At 47.3% G+C, this 11224-nt stretch overlaps 1 protein-coding gene across 1 annotated transcript in view; it reads right to left on the bottom strand.

The window, feature by feature from the left end:
* Window positions 1-11022, bottom strand: part of doc2g (double C2-like domains, gamma) — a gene marked incomplete at both ends in the record, with an annotated part of 37169 nt that extends 26147 nt beyond the window's left edge. The window contains 4 exons of the mRNA XM_080721209.1: window positions 96-205; window positions 7988-8062; window positions 9539-9618; window positions 10620-11022. Of these exons, the coding sequence (XP_080577335.1) occupies window positions 96-205; window positions 7988-8062; window positions 9539-9618; window positions 10620-11022 (668 nt within the window). The remainder of the gene's footprint in view (window positions 1-95; window positions 206-7987; window positions 8063-9538; window positions 9619-10619) is intronic.
* Between the last annotated feature and the right edge of the window lie 202 nt (window positions 11023-11224).

Here is an 11224-nt window from a genome sequence, read left to right on the forward strand (position 1 = left end):
TATTTTGTCCCCCTGCATAATAAACTGAGCATTTGCCAGTCTGAGGATTAGTGATAGTGGCTGGCAAATGCCGCGTGGTATTAGGGATTGAATACCTGAGTGTTTTTGTCGTCATGTCAATAGCTGTGATGCCATGGTACACCAGCGTTTCATTCCACACCGGGTTCAGCGTGTTCTTCAAGGTCTTTGTGCGTAACTTGTTCGCCTGGAAGAAGAAGACGAAAAGAAAAGAAAGTGAGCTATGAGAGAAAGCAACAAGGACATTTTAAGTGGGCTCCAAGGGAAAGGAACATAGACGCCAGACAGTGAAGACGGGAACATGAATTATCAATGTTAGAGTGACTGGAATTAAGGAGGGCAGATGTGAGGTGAGGAGACTAAACAAGGGTGTGCTGGGATGGCTGAGAGAAGAAGTGAAGGGTAGGGTAGAGAATCTCTCTTTTTGGATGTGGAGGGCGACCTAGACAGGTCAGAGAGAAGGACATGTGAGTAGAGTCTGAAGCCTAATTTATACTTTGTCATTTGACCGAGTCGCAGGCGGCGATAAACAACTTTCAAATGATGAGGATTTGTTATCTGTTTCGGCGAGCAATGCAGTCATTTGGTGAAATATAAATGAGGCTGGGAGAGGGGGTCAGTGGTGAGAGAGGGACAAGTGAGTAGAGTCTGAAGCCTAATTTATACTTCGTCATTTTGACAGAGTCGCTGTCGAAGATAAACAACTTTCAACTGACGAGGATTTGTTATCTGTTTCGGTGAGCGATTCAGTAATTTGGCGAAATATAAATTAGTCTGGAAGAGGGGGGCAGGGGTGAGAGAGTGAGAAATGGAGGGGAAATATTTATTTATCCCTCTCTCTCTCTCTCTCCAGCTCAGGGAGTCACAGACATCTGCCACCTAGTCAGTGGTGTCAGTTCAGAAAAAGCTAAGGTATGGCAACATGACTGGTGTCTTGCACGCGCGCCATGTTGCCATACCTTAGCAACAGGCATGATACATTCATTTTAAGAAGTACATTTAATTCTTCCCCCCGTTTCTACGGTTTCTTGGGCTGGACATGGCAGCCTGGAACAGTTGTTCAAGTGCAGCTAAACTTGGCATGTTAGTAAACGTGTCACAATTAACAATAATGCATTGCACCTGTGCAGCTGACCTGCAGAACCTGGGAATATACCATTCTGTCAAGATGGGGAGAATAAAAGTGTGGAGAATATAATTATAATACCTTGTTAAAGTGACCATTTTGTAAAATGTTGCATTTGTAGTTATTTTTACTGTAATTTAACAACATAATAACCAGCACAGATAGACAAAGAGACATTCATGGATTTATATTTAAAAGTAACTTTGATTTCCCCCCCTGGACCCTGGGTATGGCAGCTGCATACCCTGCCATACCCAATTGACGCCCCTGCACCTAGTTTGTGGAGAAGAGGACAGCAGGATTTCCACACTTCACCTGTCCCTGCGCCCCCTCCCATGTCACAACAACACCAGCAGCAGCAGCAGCCAGATGCACTAATAACCACAGCTTCCCTAACACAGCACACCAGTCACTTTGACAACGCTAACACGATTAGCATGAGAAATGAAATGTTTCCATGATAATAAAGGCCCAGGGGCCACTTGCTAACTGTATAATGCAGACACTCTACAACACCACGCACTTTCCCTTATTACGATTCGCTGAGATTTATTAAACAGGCATAGACTGACTCATTTGCCAGACTCTGCCTTCAGGTTGTGTTCATTTAGTTTTAGCATATTTCATTTCTCTTATCCTTTTGAAATGCAGCTGTGTTCTTCTCTGCAGGCTACAGTGTCTGCTATTATATGCTGCAGTCCATCAGCATTATGAGTGATGTGGGAATGCCCCATGCATTTATAGACATGCAGATACCGGCACATTCACAAGCACACCAAACCCCATAGGACCCGTTTTGACCATCTGTTTGCCTATGCCCATATATGGAGATCTCTGTATCTGTCTGTGTCCCTTTTATGCCCATATACAGAGATATCTGTCTATCTGCGTCCATTTCTTGTTGACTCATGTGGCGTATATATACGGAGATATGTCTATCTGCGTCCATTTTTTGTTGACTCATGTGGCGTACGTGATGTCAGAGCCTTTTATGGAGTGATGTCACAATGAGTCAGCGCTTGCGCCGGTTTCCTCCGAAACACCTGATGTCAACAATCAGCTCCGCATATGGTGATTCCGAACGTTTCGCGCCGGTTCGGAAAAAACGCGCGTCGGGTCGGGTCGAGGCCGGGCACGGCACTCCGGGTCGAGGCCGGGCACGGCACTCCGCGCCGCGGCGGGGAACGCGCGTGCCAAATCTGAAGCTGGTGGGACGAACGGTTCTCGAGATACGCGGATTACATACAGACAGACAGACAGAGATTTGTCGCATTTATAGATAGATGTGGGAATGCCCCATGCATTTATAGACATGCAGATACCGGCACATTCACAAGCACACACTCACGCACGCATCCACGCACGCATGCATGCAAATTTAGAGAAAGAGTGTGTCTGTAGAGTGCACATACTTAGTGTTCATCAGTGTTCAATTAACAGTCATGATTTTCCATTGTACTGGCAGTACAATGCAAAATCATGGCTGTTTAATTGAACACTGATGATGAACACTTAACAGGTCCATCTGATTTTAATTAACACTCAGGATTTTGCAGTGCTTGCACCTCTAGCAGACTTGTCAATTGGAGTGTGAAAACTTCTAGTTCTTTCAACATAATTATCCTCCCTTTCTTTCCCTCCCTCTCTTCTCTCTCCTTGCCTCCCTGGCCTCTCCCTGTCTTCCGAGGACGGGCGGTGTGTCTCGGGGTGAGATTTTGTGCTTTCATTGTGTCATTGCGTTTTGTGCCCTACACTGGCTGTGATGGCAGAACAATGTAATATGCTGCAGGGCCTACACTACAGTACGTTCCATTGTTCTGCCATCACAGCCCCAGCTTGTCTTGTGTCAGTCTGTCGCAGTCTCTCTGTCCTCCTCCCCCTGTGTTCCATTCACTGCCAGACAGATAAAGTTTGGCTTTCTGCTCAGCCACTTTCAACCTGGCGTCCCTGGCGACGCGTACATGTTGTGAGCTAGTTTCAACAAAGTATAAAACGGGGCATAAGTGGTTAGGATTAAGAATTAATTTTGCTTGCAGTCACGACTCCACATAGGCTTGCTATGCGGCAGCTTGCGTTGTGCCATGCAAACATTCAGCATTCGCTCATCTGACAACACAACTACTTCCACTTCCTCAGAAACAGGGACGTGCTGGCCATTGGGAAAAGCGGAACAACTCCCGAACGGCCGGTTCATTCCCGGCCGGACCAGGCCGGCCATTAGGAAAAAATGTTAAATAAAATGTCGGCCTTCGTTCTATTTTGGGGGCTGGGTGGCCAACAAAGTACAGTATATCGTCACTGTCGGGCAGAAACCTTGTATCTCCAAGTTTCAAATTTGTAGATTTTTTCGCAAAGCAAAGCCTTGCTTCATCATACAAGGCTGTCGCACAAAAGTAGTGAAAACAGCCGATCTACAAGCACACAACGCCTCGCGGTGCGAGGCGTTGTGTGCTTGTAGATCGGCTGTTTTCACTCGTTTAAATCATTTTTAAAATGATAAATACACAACAAACGTTTTTGGACATACAAGGTTTCCACCCGACAACGACGAAATATAACTCATGTAATTGGCCCACTGGCTTGTCACTTGTCATGATCTGAAATGGCACATTTTTGAGTAGCAGCAGCGCTATAGAGAGATCTCTCTCTATAGCGCGCAATGAGGGCCTCTACAACTCTTTTTCCCGGGCTGAATCAGGGGCCCAGCATGTCCCTGCTCAGAAATGTTCCTCCCTTGCAGTGTCATGTCTAATTTATGCTCCACAGCATCACGGCGAAAGTAGCCGACCTAAAAGCTCACACGGTGTCGGTGCAGCAGCGCGCTGCGAGCTTTTAGGTCGGTTACTTTGATGCGTCATACAACATTAACCCATTAAAACTTAGAAAGCATCTTGTCATTTTAGATTTTAGCGTTGCCTATCCAAAAACAACAGTTATACAAGCTCACATTATGTTTGCAAGCTTGTACATCTGCTATTTTGGAACATTTATGAAAAATATTACGTGTTTGAAAATGTGTTCATAATGTGTGTGTGTGTGTGGGGGGTCCCTGGCAGAAAACATTTTCAGATGGGGCCAAATATCAATTTGGGGGTCATTGGCACGAAAATGCAGTGATGTAAAGTAACTAAGTACTTTTACTTAAGTACTGTACTTAAATACAGTTTTGAGGTTTTTGTACTTTACTTGAGTATTTCCAGTTTCCAGTATTTTTACTTCTACTCCACTACATCTCGGATCCAAACATTGTACTTTTACTCCACTACAATTATTTGAAAACTTTAGTTACTAGTTACTTTGCAGATAAATGATCATATTATAAAACATACATTAATGCACTTTAGCCCTATTCTATACCGTGGCTATTTGAAAATAGCCGATTTACAAGCTCACAACGCGTCGCATCGCGACGCGTTGTGAGCTTGTAGAGCTGCTATTTTCAAATATTTTGTACTTTTACTTTTGGTACTTTATGTACATTTTGATGCCAATACTTTCATACTTTTTTCTCAAGTACATTTTTAATTCCAGACTTTTACTTGTAACGGAGTACATCTACATTGCAGTATTGATACTTTTACTGACGTACAAAATGTGAGCACTTTTTCCACCACTGCGAAACTGTTTGAGCACCACTGGCTTCATCGTCTCCAAACACCTAATAAATGTCTCTGCACCAGTCAAGGGGGACCAATCCCTCGCCTCCGTTCCCCCACCTCATCCACGCATTTATTGGTGTCCCTGGTGCGTTATTGGAAATTACACCACAGCTCCAGGGAAACCCCGCCCACGGAAGCTTTTGATTGGCTGAACCGGAGCTAGGGAGCGCTCCATTGTAGTCACTTGGACAGGGCGTTTATCGTGGGCTTGCCCAGGCCTTACGGCCTGGGCATAAATATAACGATTGCATTCACCACGGCTTCGTAACTCGCGCGGCGCTCTGCCGGCCGCGCGGCCCGCTGGCCTTCGCGCCGCTTGCAATGTCGTGGACAATCGAGCGGCTCCGCCTGGAGCTGCGGCGTCATTTCAAATAACGCGTCCCTGGTAGCCGTCCCAGCCTCCACCTCCACCCCTCCATCCACACATCCTCCTCTCCCCCTCCATCCTCTGTCTCCATCATCTGTCCTGTCCATATGGAAGCTCTTACTTCTTTCACACTCGCTCACTCTCTCTGCCGGAGCTGTGAAGGAAGTGAGGCCTGCTGTTGGTGAGTCAGGTGAGTCACATCCTCCGGAGCGACGTGATTAGGAATGGGCCCCCGCCAAGTGCACAGAGCACAGCTGAAAACACTGTGGCGCAGGGACGTGCTGGCCATTGGGAAAAGCGGGACAACTCCCGAACGGCCTTGAAATACCAACAGTGTGTGGAGGGAGGCGTTGTGTGCTTGTAGATTGGCTGTTTTCACTAGTTTAAATCTTTTTTTAAAATGATAAATACAAAACAAATGGTTTTGGACATACAAGGTTTCCACCCGACAACGACGAAATATAACTCATGTACAGTAATTGGCCCACTGGCTTGTCACTAGTCATGATCTGAAATGGCAAATCTTTGAGTAGCAGCAGCGCTATAGAGAGAGATCTCTCTCTATAGCACGCAATGAGGGCCTCTCCAACTCTAGGCTGAATCAGGGGCCCAGCATGTCCCTGATGTGGCGACCAAAAAACACTCTGCAAAATCTGGAGTGTTGATTGAATGAACCTAACATGAACCTAACATTTCAATCTGTGCACGCATGTGTGTGTGTGTGTATGTGTGTGTGTGTGTGTGTGTGTGTGTGTGTGTGTGTGTGTGTGTGTGTGTGTGTGTGTGTCGAGGGAGGGATCGGGTTACAGTAAAGCGTATGAGCACGCGGACAGGCATCATTGACTGTGTTTGTGTGTGTGTGTGTGTGTGCGTGCCATGGGTGTGCTTAGCTTGTGTGTGTGTTTGAGTGTCTGACATCACTGGTCTGAATAGCTGTTGATGAGTTAATAGCATCTTTTCGCGAGGAAGAGAGGAAGAAAATATACGTGTGTGTGTAAGTACTGCACAGTGTGTGTGTGTGTGTGTGTGTGTGTGTGTGTGTGTGTGTGCGTGTGTGTGTGTGCGTGTGCGTGTGTGTGTGTGTGCGCTCACACACGTGCCTGTCATCCTCAGGTTCACACTTACATGGCCCTACCTTGGAGCAGCATGGTCCTGTGTGGTCGATATTTACCCGAGGCAGGTGCGTGGGTACTTGCGTACTCACTGACGTTCTCTCTCTCTCTCCCTCCCTCCCTCCCTCCCTCTCTCTCTCTCTCTCTCTCTCTCTCTATCTCTCTCTCTCCCCCATCAACACTCGCCACTTGCCTGTTGACGTGAGCCGTGTAACAATCCACACTGTTTCCATGACAACCACCTGCTGCTGTCCTGCCCCCATCCGTTACTCCCCCCCCCCCTTCTTCTCACCCCTTCTCCCCACTCTCTCTCTCGCCTCCCTCCACGCACTGTTGGTATTTCAAGGTCAAAGAGGGTCACAGGGAGATAGAGAGATAGTGGCAGACGGTTGAACAGGGACTGAGATAACAACAAGGGGAACAAAAACACAGACAGAGGGGGGGGGGGGGGCGGGCTGCTGCGGGGCATAAATACCCCGGTGGTGAATATTTGGGTTTGCACCTTCAGACCTCAGCGGTCGCCTCAGTGCAACTGTCTCGGTGATGTCTGCCCTGTTTGTCACAGCCTCGTTGTGGGTTAACCTTGAGCCAAAATGGCTGACAACAGGTTGCCGCCGCCTACATCCGAAAGGCATTGCCGCCCTGTGCCTTATCTTTGCTGCTTGCTGCTGCTGCCGTTTGCATTAAGAACAAGGCGAGGGGTGATGAAACAGACCAGAACACATTTCTGCTCGACAGAGCGGAGCATTGGCCGAGCCACATTAACCAGTGACCAACCAAACGCTGTCCCTGTGCAATGGCTTGAAACGACATGCTAGATTAGTCTGCTATCGCGGTAAGCCTCTTTTGTGAGGGGCTTGGTGACATTCTGTTTGACCTTTCATGTGCTCGAAAAAACAGGAATAAATTGCCTGCATTACTCTTGTAACACTCATAACAACAACACACATATAATCCTCAGCGGTCCTTTAACTCTTGGAGTGTACAGTAGACCCACGTGGACCCTGACATGACGTACTCTGACCGTGGAAATGAAATCATGTACTGAAGCATTTTAATTTCTGCATAATGTCTTCTGTTTCGCCCGATTATTTTCAATCATTTGTTTGGTGCTTTGCTGGGCGGTGTGTTCTAGACAAGGGAATGGCACATGTGGGGCAGAGAATGTCACCCAACGAGAAGGCGTCTAACGGTAACGGAGGCTGAGGTGTGGCCAGGGGCGTCACACCAAATTCTGGGCTCTCACTGCGGGGCCCCCATGAATGTTAACCATTGAAAAATAGCAGATATACAGGTGCCGCGCTGCGAGCTTGTATATCTGCTATTTTTGAAAAACTGTGAAAATGTGTGCAAGAAACCTATGTTTCCATGTCAGTGCATGGTGCTCAAACTTTTTCATGTCAAGGACCCCCGAGATGATATGTATTTGGCCACGGACCCCAATCTGAAAATATTTAGTTCCAGGGACCCCCCCAAAAGCAAAATTTGAGTTACAAATGTTCGCTTAAAAAACACATGATTTCAAAGATTTTCACACATTTTCACGACTTTTTAAAAATAGCAGATCTACAAGCCCGCGCTGTGAGCTTGTATATCTGCTATTTTTCAATAGCTAAAGTTACTAGGGCCCCTCCACCTTGGGCACTAGTAACTCAGTCCCACTCCCCCCCCTTGTGACGCCCCTGGGTGTGGCTGGAGTTATGACCTTGCTCGCTCCGGGTAGGAGATGAAGCTTGACGTATGGATCAGCGAGCCCGTTGGAGTCCATCGCCTTCAGTCCCTGTAGTAACACACAAACAGCACACACACACACACACATGCAAATGAGTCAAAGGTGCAGACATCATACGACGGAACACTTTTCCCGACTGACAGGGTCAGGAGATGACACAGAACATAAGATAGTCGTCCTGCAAGAGTTACATCCAAACAGTGCTACCGGGTGTCCTTTCCTTCGCACCATTATGCTCTTTTTTTCTTCTTGTCAGTGAGCTTACAGGTCAGCGGGCTGTGCATAAATTAACATCATCTGACAGTCCACAACATACGGCGCAAAAACTGTGCCCTCGTGTACTACGGCCATTCTGAATATATTTAGCCGAGCGGTGGAGAGACACTGTTGAATATTATGTTTTTTTTGCCACAGGTCAGTCTTGTCTCTGGCCAACAACGATCAGTAAGCTTTCTTTTCATTGAGGTTTACATGCCAAGATGTATATTACATTAGATCAGGAGGGGGTGCCGGTGGCCTTGTGGTTAAGGCACGTACCACATAGGCAAATCTCTCAAGAACAGATGTAGTGCTATGAAAAGGAACAAAACAGAGAGGGCGCTGTTTTTCCCTTTCCTTTGACGATGGCTAGCCAGATTACATATAGGCTGACAGTGAGCCGCGAGTTCGATTCCCGAACCTGACGACCTTCGCTGCATGTCTCTCCCCGCCTGTTTCTTACATCTCCACTGTACTATCCAAATAAAGGGCAGTAAAGCCCTCAAAATGTCGTAATATAAATAAATAAAACGGTTTCCCATGGCAATGTCCCCCAAATAGCCATAGCCTCAGGCTGCAGCCCCTAAAAAAGAAAAAAAAAAAGAGAATTTGTCTTTTCTCCTTTCCAATCGACCTCCTGGTCCCCTGCTGAGGGCCACAGCCACTTTGAAAACCTGTGCATAATATGAATGGTAAAAAATAAGCCATTCATTGATGATCTCTACAAATGCAATGACAAGTTTTTGTGACCGTCAGGGCGCAGTTACTATCAAAACCTCCACCGGCTGTCTGTCTGTCTGTCTGTCAGTCTGTCAGTCCGTCCGTCAGACGTCATGTCACACTTTTGCCCTACGCATATCTCCGCCACTGTTGCCCCTATCCATGCCAAACTTTGCCCACACACTCCTTGGCTGCCAAACCACAACCTCACCATTCATTTCTCACATGGCCCTCTTCTAGCGCTACCATGAGGCAGATTCTTGCAAAACACATTTTTGGACACTGCTCCTACAGACTTTGCCCTAAAATCATGCAAAGCGGTACAGTATCTCTAAAGTCATGTCATCAACATGGATCTGTCCCATTTCCCATATTCCCTCCTGATTGGCTACCATTGCCTTCTAAAGTTTGTGTATGCGACCTGACGGTCGCTTATCTCCCGATTAGGGAGTCTTACTGGTATTATTTGTTACTTTAAGCAGGATTCATTCAATACAAAGTGTGCATTCATCTCAATTGACATGTCTTTGACAGTACTGTACATACCTTGGCTTTATGGATGGTACAGTGAAGGCTGTTCTGATCCTGATCAAAGTGCAGGTTGAATTCCAGGGTGCCCAGGTAGGCTGAAAACATAATGACACACCATGAGTTACTGCACTCTATGAACACTTCACACAAGGAAACACACCCACACACACAAATTGTCACTGTTGGGCAGAAACCTTGTATCTCCATATTCCTTATTTAACTTTTATAAATGAATGCCCTATTTTATACTTTGTTGTAAGGCAGCGTTGAGCAAAAGTAGCTCACAAAGCGCCACAATGTGACATGGGGATGAATATATTTGCCTATAATGACATGCCTCAAATAGGGACATAGGGTTAAAAAAGGTCACATATTGAAAAGTATTAACAAGAGATTGTGAGCAAATGATAACTAAATTGGAACCACTAGAAAACATTGTTCTTTTCTCTATATCCAGAAAGGTAACACTTGGACATACAGTACAAGGTTTCTACCCGACAGCGACAACAAGATACAGTAATTCTCCGTAGAATTTGTAGCGTATGAAACGAGGCTGCATGCTTGACATGAATCTACATCTGTCTTGTTTGATTCCAGCTTGTCAAAGGGACCGAAAATTGCAGAGTGGCTCACAATGCTGTGCCACAAATGATAAGAGATGCCAAGGCACAGACAGTGGGATTGACTAAGATGTATGAGAAACAAACACTTGACACTGCAATTACGCTGCAAACACATTTTGTGATTCAGAGCAATTTTCACAGCAACTCATTTAGACACAAAGCGAAACACTGATGCTCCAGTTCGAGACTGGGAATGTGCTGTAAATGTGTGCTGTAATGGCTAGACATTTCCCCACCAAACACATGGGTGATAGCACACACACACGCACACACACTCAAGCAAGCAGCCTCTGGACATTTGACACGCTGGTTCAGGACATTCGCTCACAACCACTGAGCCGCTTTAAAACAGCATTACGCTTTTGGCTGCCGACACGATTTCAACAGACGTGCCTCAGAAACCGAGCCAGATCTAAAAAGAACCACCTGTACTTTTCTCCAGTCGCGTAAAGCGCCCCGGCCAAACAACTCACTGTCTTCATCGTCAGAGTCCGCCGGTTCCGCTCGCTCTCCCTCGTCATCCTCGCGCCTCTCCCTGTCCCCGTCACCGAGGCCCACGATGTGCCCGTTGAACGTCTCCTCCTTCAGGATCTTCTTCTCCCGCGGAGGGGGCGGCGTGCAGGGGTAGTCGTGGAAGCGGGGGAAGAAGTCGGAGATCTGCGGGATGGGCAGGATGGGGCCCGGGCACACGTTGATGGCAAAGTGCTCCTGCATAGAGATCTTGACCGGGGAAGGGGGCGGGGGCAGGACCGCGGTGTGGCGGGGGGTCACGGAGGGAGAGGACGCCGGAGAGGTGGAGGAAGGGGCAGCGGAGGGGGTGGAGGGGATGACCAGGTGGGAAGAGGAGGGGGGCGGCGGGGGCTTTGAGACACTCATACGGACGGCCGGATGAGACTGTCAGGTGTGTGGGAGGAGGGGGGAGGACGTGAGTGTGTGTGTGTGTGTGTGTGTGTGTGTGTGTGTGTGTGTGTGTGTGTGTGTGTGTGTGTGTGTGTGTGTGTGTGTGGCGGGGAGGGCAACAAATTTGAGGTGAAAAGAGGGACAAGTGAGGATTGTGAGTTAAAAAAGCGATGGGAGA

Source organism: Nannobrachium achirus, assembly GCF_963921795.1.
Source record: "Nannobrachium achirus genome assembly, chromosome: 3".
Classification (NCBI taxonomy): domain Eukaryota; kingdom Metazoa; phylum Chordata; class Actinopteri; order Myctophiformes; family Myctophidae; genus Nannobrachium; species Nannobrachium achirus.